Below are 16,778 nucleotides of genomic sequence, written 5' to 3'. Positions count from 1 at the left end.
GACATTCCTCGGGTGGATCTACCTACATATGAGGCCACAAGCCAGTCACAGGCATCAAACAGTCCCCCAAATACCAACCCAACATACAGGTACTGCTATGGGGTACCAACTTTTGAATTATACCAAATATGGTAATGCTGGAAGATCCATAATACTCGAGCTTTAGTTTAGAAGACCCCATGGGGACCATGTAGATTTCATTAGAAGACCCCCATGGGGACCTGTAGATTTCATTAGAAGACCCCCATGGGGACCTGTAGATTTCATTAGAAGACCCCCAAGGGGACCTGTAGATTTCATTAGAAGACCCCCAAGGGGACCTGTAGATTTCATTAGAAGACCCCCAAGGGGACCCTGTAGATTTCATTAGAAGACCCCCATGGGGACCTGTAGATTTCATTAGAAGACCCCATGGGGACCTGTAGATTTCATTAGAAGACCCCCAAGGGGACCCTGTAGATTTCATTAGAAGACCCCCAAGGGGACCCTGTAGATTTCATTAGAAGACCCCCATGGGGACCTGTAGATTTCATTAGAAGACCCCATGGGGACCTGTAGATTTCATTAGAAGACCCCAAGGGGACCCTGTAGATTTCATTAGAAGACCCCATGGGGACCTGTAGATTTCATTAGAAGACCCCCAAGGGGACCCTGTAGATTTCATTAAAAGACCCCCAAGGGGACCCTGTAGATTTCATTAGAAGACCCCCAAGGGGACCCTGTAGATTTCATTAGAAGACCCCCAAGGGGACCCTGTAGATTTCATTAGAAGACCCCGTGGGGACCTGTAGATTTCATTTCAATACAGAGGACTCATCTCCAGTAAAACCAGTCCAGGTGATAATTTGTTTCTGTAATTCCGACTAATTTGCTCTGTCAAGACATCACAATGTACTAAATCATGTGACATTACACACCTATGTAAATGCAAATTTGCTTAAATATACATTGTTATATGTTATACAGTCTAAGATATACTGAAAATAGGCCAAACAAAAAAATAATAATTTGAAGCGAAAAATACAGTCCACCCTCTGCAAAAAATATGCAGAGTTACATTGCAATTCTGAATAACAGCTAATTTTACCATACCTGGATTTACAAAGTTTTATTAATTTCTACGATAGCGATGGCATTATGTTTAAAGTTTAGGTTAATAAAACATTTATAGCTAGACCAACTTTTGACAAAATTAAACGTTAAAACTTCATAGTTGAAGCGTGCACCTTTTCAGGACCAAACTGACCATATCTAATATCTAATCATATTTATCTGTTAATTGTAGACAAGTGCTGAGAGGCCATATATACTGTGTACATATAGGTACAGTTAGATAAGGGTCCTACCCAAATTGACCTGGACACACCTAACGTTAACACTGCCATATACAGGTATAAGGGGTCCTACCCAAATTGACCTGGACACACCTAACACTGCCATATACAGGTTTAAGTACAGGTATAAGAAGGGGTCCTACCCAAATTTACCTGGACACACCTAACACTGTCATATACAGGTATAAGGGGTCCTACCCAAATTTACCTGGACATGCCCACTACTGCCTTATAACAAAGGACACAGGTGATCAGTTAATTACCTTGTCTACTAGATGACAGATCTATTCATTAGAGGTGGGACACACCCAAATACCCAAGTCAACCTGTAGACACACCCATCACTTCCTTATATGGATATGGTGAAGACCAGTTATAACTACACTTCACGACAGACTGGAGCTGCCCCAAAGTTTGAACTGTGAAATCAGAAAAAGGTCTGGGCCCAGTTGTTCAAAAGGTGATTACGCTAATCACAGTTTAACAACAATTTTAAAATCCTGATTAAATTGTTTCTGGTAAAACTAATTTGACAAAAGTTTATGAAACTACAACACTCATCATTCTTTTCAATTCCTGCCTGCCTATTTTAAGGAATATACAAATACAGATTTTAAAATACTATTTTAAGGAATATACAAACACAGATTTTAAAGTACTATTTTAAGGAATATACAAAGACAGATTTTAAAGTACTATTTTAAGGAATATACAAACACAGATTTTAAAGTACTATTTTAAGGAAAATATATACAAAGACAGATTTTAAAGTACTATTTTAAGGAATATATATATATACACAGATTTTAAAGTAAAGGAGAAATGAGATTTTCACTAATCAACTTATTAATTAAGGCTAATCACTTATTGAACAACTGGGCCTTGTTTTTTTCCTACCCACTACAACCAGTGAATATATACCTGTTCTACTGGTTGTCTATATCAACACATTGATGACTATGGAAGGATACAGAATCTATTTGGTTATAAGATTTACCTAGACAAAGGTGTGGATCCAAAGCCTGTTTACCCAACAGGACACAGCTGTACATGCCATGCTAGTTTGACCCTAGGGACCTCACAAAGTCTACCTATAGTCAGATATTTGCTCCATTTTTACAGCCATGGTTCATATATATACTGTGCTTTTCGCATATATAATCACTTCTCTGAAATGTCAGATATTTGCTCCATTTTTACAGTCATGGTTCACATATATACTGTGCTTTTCGCATATAAATTCACTTCTCTGAAATGTTTGGAATATTTCTGTACTATGAAATACTGGTTTCCTTCTCTCAACAATACTTAACCCTTGATCTTTGTTTAGAATACCGTGTCAGAGTTGCGTAATAGAAAATTCATCAGAAATTCAAAATGTTATTTGTGGAGTTTGGAATACTTTGCCTTGGTTTCATCAACGTTTCTTAATTTAAGAAAATCCCTCAACTTAAATTTTCCATAGGAATGCATTAACAGATTAATTTTATGAAATTCTGTAATGCATTCCTATGGACATTTTTTTTAAAATGTAAACTTAATTCCATACAAAATATGTATATTATAAATGATTACAACAGTACTAGTATAGACCAAATATACAAGATTATGATCTGCAAAAAAGCATTTTTGGGAAACCAGGGACTTTTTCAGTAATTGCACAAAAAATGAAGAAACCATAAACATTTCTATAACATGGCACAAACTTAATCGGGAATCGACACAATAAGATTCTATACTTAAGCTCATCCTCCTCTGTATGTGATATGCATAAATATCTCCATTTCAACCCCCATTGAAAATCAATTTTATGACGGCGGATACATGTTGGTTGAATAATTCAATAGACTTTTTCTATTCATCAACTTACGGACTGCCAAGGGGATGTATGAATACACAACAAATTGATTTTTTTTTTTTTTACTTCGATCTGATATTATTTGTGGCAAGGGAACTCCTGCACATACTACTGCTACAATGGATAAATTATTGATGTAATTTCAACTGTTACAACAAAGTCACACATCAATGACAACTAAATAGGTTAGCAATGAGGTCGAAACTATCCTTATAAATATTTATTACACATATCAAATTTAATCACTTTATATGTGCCATTGTAAGATTTTTAATGGAACTTTATTAGACCGGGCACACATAATGTTGTGTTTCTTGGTTTTTGTCAATAGGGACGAATCTTAAACAAATTAAATGATTTTGTTTATAGAGTATTCAGGGCCTGAAACAGTGTTATTTGGTGTGATGTAACAAAACATCACAGGGTGATTTTTTTGTAAATATAAATAACACACCACATTGACAGTAATAACTTAAATCAACAAATAATTCTAACATTAATGCACATATTTATTACAAAATGTTAATACCAATTATGATGTGTATTTTTACTTGGACCTGTTTTATTTAGACCCACAACAGACTACTTGGACCTGTTTTATGTAGACCCACATAGGACTAATTGGACCCTTTTTTATGTAGACCCACATAGGACTAATTGGACCTGTTTTATGTAGACCCACATAGGACTAATTGGACCTGTTTTATTTAGACCCACATAGGACTAATTGGACCTGTTTTATGTAGACCCACATAGGACTAATTGGACCTGTTTTATGTAGACCCACATAGGACTAATTGGACCTGTTTTATGTAGACCCACATAGGACTAATTGGACCTGTTTTATGTAGACCCACATAGGACTAATTGGACCTGTTTTATGTAGACCCACATAGGACTAATTGGACCTGTTTTATTTAGACCCACATAGGACTAATTGGACCTGTTTTATGTAGACCCACATAGGACTAATTGGACCTGTTTTATGTAGACCCACATAGGACTAATTGGACCTGTTTTATGTAGACCCACATAGGACTAATTGGACCTGTTTTATGTAGACTCACATAGGACTAATTGGACCTGTTTTATGTAGACCCACATAGGACTAATTGGACCTTTTTTATGTAGACCCACATAGGACTAATTGGACCTGTTTTATGTAGACCCACATAGGACTAATTGGACCTTTTTTATGTAGACCCACATAGGACTAATTGGACCTGTTTTATGTAGACCCACATAGGACTACTTGGACCTGTTTTATGTAGACCCACATAGGACTAATTGGACCTGTTTTATGTAGACCCACATAGGACTAATTGGACCCTTTTTTATGTATACCCACATAGGACTAATTGGACCTGTTTTATGTAGACCCACATAAGACTAATTGGACCTGTTTTATGTAGACCCACATAGGACTAATTGGACCTTTTTTTATGTATACCCACATATGACTAATTGGACCATTTTTTATGAAATGTTCAAACTGAATGGTAATTTTTACTCAGAAAATTTTTAATTATCAAAAAACCCATAATACATATTTCCCTTGGGTATTTCAAAATTATTTGAAATCTTAATTATTAGACTGGAACATTTTCTTCAGATTGGTAATGCAAATATGACACAAGTTATAGAACGCTATCAATATGATACTTCACATGTCAGACTTAGTACATATACCCTTTAAATTGGTCATTAGTCTGATGAAGGTGACAGTGTAGTCATCGATGTCACACGATTAAATATCAAATTGGTTGTGTTATATAGCTTCTATCATATTAATTAAAAGAATTGCTACAATCTACATACTGTTAAATTAATACTTTAGATGTTTCTTGTTTAAGGTTGGAAATGGGTAAAAAAAAAAAAAAAAAAAATGTCACAGAAGAGGAAAATTAAAGGTCGAAGCGAGGGTTTAAGACTTGAAAACTCACATTGTCATGTTTGAAATGACAGAGCATTTTCAGCTCCCGGTAAACCCGTTTGCATGAGACTAGGTTTTGGAAGACGCAAGGCATTTTCTTCAGGGCCACCCTCTTTCCATCTCGTGGGTCCGTTACCGACCTGAAACAATGAAATCAAATCACTATGAAATGTTTTGTCATTATCCATCAAACACAAACAAAATCAACATAGTTACCGAAGAAATTCAGTCCATCAAACACAAACAAAATCAACATAGTTACCGAAGATATTCAGTCCATCAACAAAGGCAGGTATTCATGTCAAATTAAAGTAATAACCTATAACCTACAGTAATTACCTATATTTTTTAAAAGAAACAAATTAAGAGAGTCTTATAAATATTGTTGGATCCTTATCACATATGATCACTTACATAGTCAAGTATATGCATAGAAGTATTCAACAAGTCACTTTCTCTATGATAAACACACAAAAAGAGCCATTTATAAACTCTCTTTTTGTTTAGCTAATTTTTCAAGTCTTTTTGCGTCTTGAATCTTATATTTCTCGACAAATATTATATAATAAAATAATTATCTTACGAAATTACGAACAGATCTAGACTAACAAATTTTTCGGCTTGGTCTTACATGTACAAAATAGTCAGATCATGATCATATTAATATTTCTGTGTTTTTAACATCTTTGTCTAAATATAACGGCAGTTTATAGCATACAAAGAATTCATTTGTAGCGATAACCGTGGCGATAATTAGCTGCAGGCTATATATGTATGCATGACAAAAACTAATATGTATAGATAGACTACACAATATATTTGACATTTACATTGGTAGGCACATACTGCCACACATGTAGTACAGAAAATCCTAAGAAATGGGACTATATAAAAATATTTACACATGAGCGTACATATATACAGAACTGAGAATTAATATGTCCCTAGAAATAGCTACAACGCCATGATTATTGGAAGAAATGTGGTCGTAGTGATATTTTATGCATGCTAAGTACTTCTATTTTTAGCCAGGGCCTAAGGGTGATAGCGTTGTAATACAGGAGAGAAGATAAATGCCAAGCATGCTGAATTCCCAGCAAAACTTTCCACTCATCCAATCAAAGACTTTCATCATCAACGATGTACTGCTTGTTCTTTTAAGACCGGATTTATTATTTGTTTAATTACCGCTAATTAGTGATTTATATTAATTATAGATGGAGACACTGTAAATTTTCAAGTATGTTCATTTAAAGGATGACCTGCAGCTGGTTGATTGATAGATGGGGCTGAATGTCCTTGTTCCAGTTGTTATATAACCATGCATATATATAGGACACTTTGAAGAATGCCTCGATCTACTCTCATACATGAACTTTAATCAATGACTGCCTAGATTTCAAAGACATTTTCCATTAAAAACATTGTTGGACTTAGGCAGTTTTCTGAAACAGATTTGATTCCGCTTCACAAGGATATATATGCATGTCATATTCTGAGAGCATTAATAGTGTTATACTGTATTACTGAATGTAGGTTGCAGAACATATCAGAAGGTTCAAATATCTGAAATCCTGACATGCCGAATACATAAAAGTTCAGTTTTTTTCCTTTTTGCATGAAATCAATCATATATGCAAACATTTAAATAATCACACAAATCTTTTGTCCTAAGTCCAAACACCCAAAACAGGTTTGGATATACATTGTATACACATCCTCTCAACATTTTGCTTCAGAAATCAAAATTAGCATAGACTGAAGAAAAAATTTATGGTGAAAAAAAATAACAGAAAAAATTACTTTTTTTTTTACTGTTCATCAATAGAATTTATCGGCAGGGGCAATATTGTATGATTTTTACCACAAAGTTTTGCTGGAATCTCGTTGAAAATTTCAAGAATGTAAATTATATAATGGAAAACAGTATCTTGAAACTGTCATATATATCATTCACAATCCAGAGAAATCCTTTATACAGTAAAATCAAACCAAATCTTGATAGTAAACAAATGTCACCGTGATTTTTGTCACAATGTAAATATTGGGATGTATCATGTAAAAAGACTGCTTGGAATTCCAAGTATTTGATACATCTGCCTGGCTGCTTCTGCAACACATGGGCCACACAATATACAAGCATTAGGTAAACTTGTACTGCTAATTACGTACACATATATATAAATACATGCAACAATGTATTATTGATATGAATTTTAATACATTTCTGTAAATATGTCTTTAAGTTTTAATTTGTTGGTTTTTGAATATTTCTAGATCTCTGTGCAATCAACTCAATTTTATCTACATACATATAGGTATAATTATCTACATACATGTAGGTATAACTACCTAAAGTTTGGTTTGTTTTTGTTTAACGTCCTATTAACAGCCAGGGTCATTTAAGGACGTGCGGGGTTTTTGAGGTGGAGGAAAGCCAGAGTACCGGAGAAAAACCACCGGCCTACGGTCAGTACCTGGCAACTGCCCTGTAGGCCGGAGTACCTGGCAACTGCCCTACGTAGGTTTCGAACTCGCTATCAAGAAGTGGAGGCCTAGGGCTAGTGATAAAGTGTTGAGACACAATAACCACTCAGCCACCGTGGCCCCAATAGCATAACTATCTACATACATGTAGGTATACATATACATTATATATCTATATCAGCATATTATTGGATTTAAGCGATGTTTAGCCGACTACACCCTATATAGCTATCAGTGTCACATTCATCAGACAGATTATCTCGTTATGAACAAATGTAGCCAAATTAACTTCTCTGCGAATTAGCCGATTACAATCTCTACATAGTTACTAAATAAACACATTAGTACATGTATAAGCTGGACTGGTCATTTGTCTGATGAAGGTGACAAGCTTAAAGAGTGTAATCTCCAGAACCTCACACTTAAATCCTATATACTTGTTACTGTTGTGATATCAAAGTCTGATCACATGCTTATAAGTGTATATAATTTCAATTTTTTTTTTATTTTGTTGAATTACGAATTCTGTATGAATTCAAGGTATGACAGAGTATTTCATAAACTTACATTCGTAAAATAATCATGTATAGCTAGCTTTCAAGCATATTATACCAAATATTGAAGCTAAGGTTCCCTGTTCTAAGTGGTTGTTGACCTCCAGAAACAGGAGAGAACTACATTAATTCAATGAATATATTTCAGTTCATATAGGTACATTTTCTAAAAATAATTGTTTACATAAACATTTTCTCAGTTCATCTTGGTACACGTCTCTATCTAACAATAAATGTTTATATCAATATTTTCTATTTCTTTTTTATCTTCTTTATATTGAATGAAACCCCAAATTCACTTTATAAAAAAGTTACTTTTTATCTCGGACTCACAAAAAGGTCCCAGGGTCAGAAAGCTTACTGGTAAAACACTTCACATTGGCCCTCCCTATGTGGTTTTGGTTTGGTTTGTTTTTGTTTAACGTCCTATTAACAGCCAGGGTCATTTAAGGACATGTCAGGTTTTGGAGGTGGAGGAAAGCCGGAGTACCAGAGAAAAACCACCGGCCTACGGTCAGTACCTGGCAACTGCCCCACGTAGGTTTCGAACTCACAACCCAGAGGGCTAGTGATAAAGTGTCGGTACACCTTAACCACTCTGCCACTGCGGCCCCCTCTACGTGGTTCAGTAAAGTAGCCATAAGCTACTTCAAGGAGACCCTGCAGTCTAAAAATGACCCTTGCCATTTTGCTGTTCACTAAGCCATATGAACCCAGCGACCAAACAATACAAGATTGTTTAATCAATGTAATCTCCCTTTGGAAGATTACATTTTTCTGAAAATGTGTCTAGTTACACTGAACACAAAAAATCTGATGTATGTTATAAAAAAGAAAGAATGCTTCTAAAATAGATGTATTGAAATTCAAAATATGCAGGAGAGTTAAATTCTAAAACAAAACTTTGTAGAATGTTGATATATTTTCCACTGATAATTTTTATGTCAAAAGACAGCAGGACTTAGTTTTAAAATAATCCAATGCCCGACCCACCTGCTGTTCAACAGAACATGTAGTGTAGGTACATAATATACCACAAAGAACCAAGTGCCCTTAGATTTCATTACTCACCGATAAACATGTCCATTATCTACTTTTACATGGACTGAAAGATAAACTTGAAGTTTCTAGGCTACTTACAAACTGTACATCGTCTTAGAGGTAGTTCAAACCTATAACCTATCCTATCATCAGAGAGACTGGCCAATTCATCATCTGTGCCATCACAATTCAACACCACAAACTTGGGCCTTTTGTTGTCTGCGATAATTGGCATCAGGAAAGATTTTCCTCTTTGTTGCAACTTGTCTGCTCTTTTGGAGGTGTTCAACACATTAAGACAAATCCTCAGTTCTTGAGGCATGAAGTGCAGAAAACACATGTGGAGGATATCGCGTGAAGGACGTCAATATTGTGATGTCTGTTTGGGACAGTACATATTTCATAGAACCATAAATGCGATTGCATGTACTTGTTGAACCTGACACTTATTTTTTTTTTTTTTAATTCAAACAAGGGTTTCTTAAAAATAGCTTCTATAAAGTCTAGTGATTTCTTTTATCATATATCTTTCTCCTATATTCTAGTGCTGAATTTGAATAATTCTTACATTATTTTAATTTGAATAATTCTTAGATTATTTTAACAAGTTGCTATTTTCCCATCCCATTTTGCACTGTAAACAACTGTGGGTTTCAACTCCATAATCAATTTATAGTGGGCTAGAAAAACATTTTACTGCACTAAGAAATATACTCTCATTATAAGCCAATGGGCGATGTCCCTGGTTTATGTCGGATTTATTTTTAAAGCAAATTCTGAACATTGATGTTCAAGTTGATGATTGTTGCACTAAATGAACTATAAAATAAACTGGGTTCAAATACATAATAATGCCGATATTTTGACAAGCTACAGTTTGAATATATATATTCACTACACAACTAAACCTGTTTTTTGTTTGGATGGATTTCTAAACAGAATATTTAGCTAACCTAGAGCTATAAACAAGAAGTTATGATCCATAAATGATTTTCAAGGTAAAATATCCTGTGTTTTCTCCCCGTATTGAAGTGTTATAGTCATCAGCTCATCCTGGGATTAAGCACCCTGCCCATTCAGGTCGGTTAACATAAATCTCTTTGGTTTCTAAAGACAGCTTGGGGCCTTCTCCTTAATCCAAAACCTTGATTCAGCTCAAACATGTCTTCATTTTAATTGGAAATACCGGAGTAAATACAAGATGTACACCGGTATCAATATAGTACAAAGGATATTTAGACAATTTATTTTGTCAACTATTTTGGTGCAACTAACAGGACTTGTAACTATATTTTATGAAATTGTATGTTTTCTGCTTTACTATCACATGTATGTAATTATGTGCCAGTTAGCAACAACAAAACCTTGTTACATCACAATAAGGTATGACTACAGTTATATTGATAACAGGTAATAAAAAACATCCTGCCCAATGACGGGGCTCAAACTAGCAACCTCTACAAATGTAATATTTATTCAACAACAAAATCACTCTTGTTGGCTCGGATGGAAGTGCTCAAGGGGTCTTATAATTACTGTGGGGGAAACAGACATGGTTAATTGGAGAAAACCAACCTGGTCGGGGAGGTGACTCCGTATCTTTTCATGTCTAATATCCAGGAATCCAACCCCAACTTCCAAGCTAGGTGACAGGCAAGTGTGCTACCAATGAATGACCTCTGTCTCACCAAGCAAATGATATTCAGGGCCTTTTCTCACTGGTTTGGGAAAGGGCCTTTTTGTCTCATTTTGGGTAGAAAATTGGTGAATTGGGAAAGATTTGTTCAGGAGTAAACTGCAAATTTTGGGAATAAGGCCCATTAAAAGCCCTGATATTGGACTAAAGGGTTCAAATTTTAAACTCGCGACCCCTTCTCACAAAAGAAACAATATCTAACTTAAAAGGTTGAAACAAGTGACCTCTAAATGATATTGGACTGAGTATTAAGTGATAGATATAGATTGAAAGGGTTCAAACAAGCAATTTTAGACTAAAGGGAAATTCCCACAAGGCTTGGACTCTCCTTCCTTAAACAATTGACTCGGAGTACATTTTTCAGTATTTCATTTTCTAGGAAAAGTTTTTTAATTGGTATCAGTTAAAATTTATTCCAGTTAGTCCATGCAGTGTGTTCTGTTCAGTTCTATACCATTTTAAAACTATTTGGTTCATCAGTACACAAACAAAACAAGAGGCCCAGAGGGCCTGTATCGCTCACCTAGATTTCATGAGATATGAAACAAGAATGATGATTAAGTATATTGTCACTGGTATTGCTATGTCAATATATCATAGGCATTTTATATGGGTACGTGAGGTTTTTATGCCAAAAATGCATTAATCCATGAAATGAAATTGACTTTTGGCGCAACCCCAGATGCTACCACACAAATGTGAGCGATATCCATTGCTTAGTTTCAGAAAAGAAGTTGTTTAAACCAATTGACCCCTTTTGACCCCGCCCTCTGCACCCTGGGGTCAGTTCCTTCCGTTATAAAATTTTGAATCCCTAACAAAAAGGATGCTACCAGTCAAATATGAGCTGTTTCATAGAAGTTGTTCATATCAATTTAGCCAAATTGACCCTTTTTGGCCCCACCCCTAAGTCCCCTGGGGGGGGGGGTCAACCCCAAAATTTGTACAATTTTGAATCCCCACCCCATGACCATGCTACCATACAAATGTGAGTGATATCCATTTCGTCAATTCTGCCAAAATGACCCCTTTTGGCCCCGCCTCTTAGCTCCCCGGGGGTCAGCTCTGTCATTTATACAGTTTTGAATCCCTACCCCGGGGGTTGAAGCAGGCAAATATGAGCGATATCCATAGCTTAGTTTCAGAGAAGAAGTTGTTTATATCAATTTAGCCAAATTGACCCCTTTTGGCCCCGCCCCTCAGGCCCCCGTGGGGTCAGCCTTACCATTTGTACAATTTTGAATCCCCACCCCATACTGATGCTACCAGGCAAATATGAGCAATATCCATTGCTCGGTTTCAGAGGAGAAGTCGTTTATATCAATATAGCCCAATTGACCACATTTGGCCCCGCCCCTCAGGCCCCCGTGGGGTCAGCCTCACCATTTGTACAATTTTGAATCCCCATCTCATAGTGATGCTACCAGGCAAATATGAGCAATATCCATTGCTTGGTTTCAGAGAAGAAGTCGTTGATATAAATATAGGTATATTGACCAATTTTGGCCCCGCCCTCAGGCCCCCGTGGGGTCAGCCTCACCATTTGTACAATTTTGAATCCCCACCCCATACTGATGCTACCAGGCAAATATGAGCAATATCCATTGCTCGGTTTCAGAGGAGAAGTCGTTTATATCAATATAGCCCAATTTACCACATTTGGCCCCGCCCCTCAGGCCCCCGTGGGGTCAGCCTCACCATTTGTACAATTTTGAATCCCCATCTCATAGTGATGCTACCAGGCAAATATGAGCAATATCCATTGCTTGGTTTCAGAGAAGAAGTCGTTGATATAAATATAGGTATATTGACCCATTTTGGCCCCGCCCTCAGGCCCCCGTGGGGTCAGCCTCACCATTTGTACAATTTTGAATCCCCATCTCATAGTGATGCTACCAGGCAAATAGGAGCGATATCCTTTGCTTGGTTTCAGAGAAGAAGTCGTTTATATTAATATAGCCAAATTGACCCCTTTTGGCCCCGCCCCTCAGACCCCTGGGGGGTCAGCCCCACCATTTGTACAATTTTGAGTCCACACCCCATAGGGATGCTTCTGACAAAATTTCGTCAAATTCTGATCAGTGGTTATGAAGAAGAAGTCAATTGTTGACGGACGGACGGACGACGGACGACAGACGACGGACGACGGACGACGGACGGACGGACGGACGACGGACGACGGACGCAACGGTATGGCATAAGCTCACCTTGGTCCTTCGGACCAGGTGAGCTAACAATCCTAGTCTACATGTATATATATTGGCACGTACATCACACTCGCAGGGCATGTATATATATATACATACAGTGTAAAAGAGACATCATCTTGTTATACATTTCTCTAAAATTACATAATTCACAATTATTGCATGCAAGTTTACCTTGATCTAAAGCAAAGCTGATGCCTTTATTTGGAAGCCCTTTTATGGAAGCCAAGTGCTTTCAACCTACTCTTGTTCTTAATTACTAAATAGCTTTTCCACTCAATAATTATTTAGTGTTTGGTAAAGGTTTTGTCCTATATATCAACACATTATTTGGGATAGGAACTCCTCTGAAAGTCGAATTTTTGTGTTTATATATAGGGCACCAGCTGGGTATGTAGGAGACCCTTGAGGAAATGTTAATGACTCCCAAAAATGAGATCCGACCCTTTAGATTAAGGGACATATCTAATTTACTGTGAGTTGAGCCCCGTTGGACTTCTGAAATTGCTAAAAATCAAGAATCCACTGGATACCCTGGGACCCTCAATCGTGAAATACCTCACAAAATTGACTCTTAAAGGGAGCTTCTAATTTATCTTTATTCAATTTTATTATTTAGGGTTTTGTAACCATTAGGTACTATATATATTGATCAACACAGTATTTATAGTTTGGTTTGGTATATTAAAACATTATTTTGGTTCCCGGAAACAGAACTTAGCTGGATTGATGATGAACATGTATGTACCAAAAGATGTATACAACTGTGGTATGCCGGTGTGCAAAAACCCCTGAAGTTTCAGTGAATGTCATTATTATTCTTGCATATGTATGTTACCTCAATAGAGCCTCAGATTGAGTAATAGTAATTTTTAGGTCAAATTTTACACTCTTGTTTTATGAACATGTAAACAAGATATTTGGTGAACTTTTTTCCATTGTCTGAATATTTGTGTTTTTAGGTTTATTTGAACATATCAATATATATTCATTGATTATTTCACATATTCTACAGAATTACTTTCAGATATCTAAAATTTGTTAGTTATCAAATTCAAACCCACATAGCAGATGAAACGCGACTCGTACCCGATACAAGAAAAAAATGTAAACACTTGATTGAATATACCTTAATTGTGAAATCTAATGTAAATGGTGACCATTTCCCAATTGAAAATAGAGTCAAGCGTGTTTTTATTACCTGGAGTTATTGTTATGACAATATGTGGCAGTAGCCTACGGTTCTCCCCAGTGCTGTCAGTGCCTTCCGGTCTGATCAGCTGATTCGGGACACAAAGAAACAAAGCACGTCTCCCGTTTTTACTGATATTTCAGTTCAAACAAAACGTAGGAAACAATAAACACACAAAATGAAAGTTCGTATATAAATTGGTAGTTTTGTAGTCATGATTTGTTTAATATAGACGTAGTTATCTTTAAAACATCAAAGGAAAGTGAAATTTCACCCATCATTTGTGGACAGACGACACGAACAATGGCTCGCGGGTTGACTTTACTTACCAGACAACTCCAAATGCCCCGTATCCTATGGGTCTGTCCGGCTGGACATCTTGTGGGGGTACAACCTGGTAGTAAGGTACCGCCACAGCAGCCGTCAGGATAGCATGTTGGGAATGGGGAGGTAAATTGGGAGGGGGCATTATAATGTGTCGAGCGTGTCTTTGCCCGACCACCGCCATAACCAACCCACGAAATCAAGCAAGGTGCCCGCACGAAAATCGCTTGGAATGTAGTACTCAGAATCTCCACATGTCCCCGTTTGCACACACAGTACCGCTAAGGCCTCTCCATCCACATCGGAGAGTATTTTGGTAAAATTCCGTTTATATATTTGAATACATAGATGAATACAGAGAGATACAGGCTGTCTGACTCACACGCTGCGAGTCCGACACACAAAGAAGTCACGTGACAACGCCTGAACGTTTCCCAAGATGCCAAGTCAAGGGTCATAGGTCACATTTGTGCTATTTTCAGAAACAAATATTTTGAAAATATCGATATGTTGTTGATATTTCTTCGTATCAATAAGAAATGTCTCGAAGAAAGGTATATTTTTCGACTACCGATAAATATCACATTTACATATGGTGTCAAATGTAACTGAGATTCATGAAACACAGTATGTTTACATAAACAAAGAAGCACATGGCTAAAGACCACGCCCCCTTTTTGACAGACAATTACCGGAAGTATTAGCATATTTGTGTATTATACACAAAGAAAGCAGGAAGTGTGTCAGGTGGGATGAATCGCACGTCATCTCAAAGGATGGGTTAATAGACAAGTATATTTGATCAACGTCTTTGCGATAAACAAATAATTTGTAAAGGTATTAAAGTGTAAAACGAACTTACAGATTTTAAAAGTGACATTTTCCGTTCTTCGTTCCGTTATATGAAAAAGTTATAAACGATGTAACTGAAGAAGTATGATTTTTGAACAAAAAAAATGTTCGTCACCATTTTAAATTTGTTATTAATCTAAATAAAAATCTGAATCTTTATAATATTTCAAGTGTTTAATGAATAGTATTGTTAACCCACAAAAATAAAAGAAATCAAAGTCAGAATATTGTCACTTTTTTTAAACAATTATTTATTTATTCATTCATTTTTTAATTCATTTTTTTATTATTGAATGGGTCATATTAGGGAATTTACTGGATGTCAATGTTACTCAGTATGGACGACCACCTCGGAACATCGTATGTCTTCCCTGTTAACATATTATGTTAATCTTGCACTCGTCTATATATCACTTCCATTTCACCCAACAAGAAAACAGAAAATTTTAAAAATTAACAATTACAAATTACGCCAGATTAATTTCATCATTTGCCCTAAATAACGCAAATTGTCGATCAAGCCGTAAAACAAAATGAAAATAAATACACAAATAACGTAAATTACGCGAAGCATATCACTTTGACAATGATGTATAATTAATGATAACAATTATCCTGTCGATATATCAATAAACAAATCTGAAAATATACATAATATCTACTCCATTTTTAATTCATGACTTAACGGCTGTGTACATATTATGACATCACAATCATTGCTTATTAGAATATCCAACGAAAAACACTAGAGGACGTGATATTTTAGATAAGTATGGTGGCTCGTTCGGGCAAAGTATCAAATCTCGCATTCTCGCACTCTCGACCTTAGGTCGAAAACGCGAAAACGCGACAACGCGACGGCGAGATTAATCTCGCGTTTTCGCCGTCGTGATTTCGCATTCTCGCCGTCGAGTTTTCGCATTCTCGCGTTTTCGCTCTTTCGCATTCTCGCGTTTTCGCGTTTTCGCTACCTCACAGTCGCGTTTTCGCATTCTCGCGTTTTCGTTCTTTCGCATTCTCGCGTTTTCGCTCCCTCATCGTCGCGTTTCAATCTTGGGTCGAGAGTGCGAGAATGCGTGATTTGATACTTGGCCCTAACGAGCCACCATAGATAAGTGACAAACATACATATATAACTCACTGGATTACATGTCGATTGTGTGATAAACAATGAAAACACTGATAAGATACATTTTATATCTACAGTAAAAAAAAAAAACTGATAAAATATCTTCATAATCGAGTATTTTAATAACAACAATACTATTTAAGTAAGAAGACAATACAATTTAAACCAGAA

General features: G+C 36.3%; 1 protein-coding gene across 2 annotated transcripts in view; it reads right to left on the bottom strand.

Annotated features, from left to right (window-relative positions):
• The window catches only part of LOC117333120 (serine/threonine-protein kinase NLK-like), a 47,285-nt gene extending 32,242 nt beyond the window's left edge, over positions 1-15,043 (bottom strand). For both annotated transcript variants that reach the window (XM_033892256.1, XM_033892254.1), the window contains exons 1-2: positions 14,632-15,043; positions 5,136-5,265 (exon numbers count right to left, since the gene is read on the bottom strand). In XM_033892256.1, the coding sequence (XP_033748147.1) occupies positions 5,136-5,265; positions 14,632-14,810 (309 nt within the window). In that variant the 5' untranslated portion in view covers positions 14,811-15,043. The remainder of the gene's footprint in view (positions 1-5,135; positions 5,266-14,631) is intronic.
• Between the last annotated feature and the right edge of the window lie 1,735 nt (positions 15,044-16,778).

Source organism: Pecten maximus, chromosome 8 (genome assembly GCF_902652985.1).
Source record: "Pecten maximus chromosome 8, xPecMax1.1, whole genome shotgun sequence".
Lineage (NCBI taxonomy): Eukaryota > Metazoa > Mollusca > Bivalvia > Pectinida > Pectinidae > Pecten > Pecten maximus.
The sequence above is the reverse complement of the archived record's forward strand: the minus strand, read 5'-3'. Positions and strand labels throughout refer to the sequence as shown.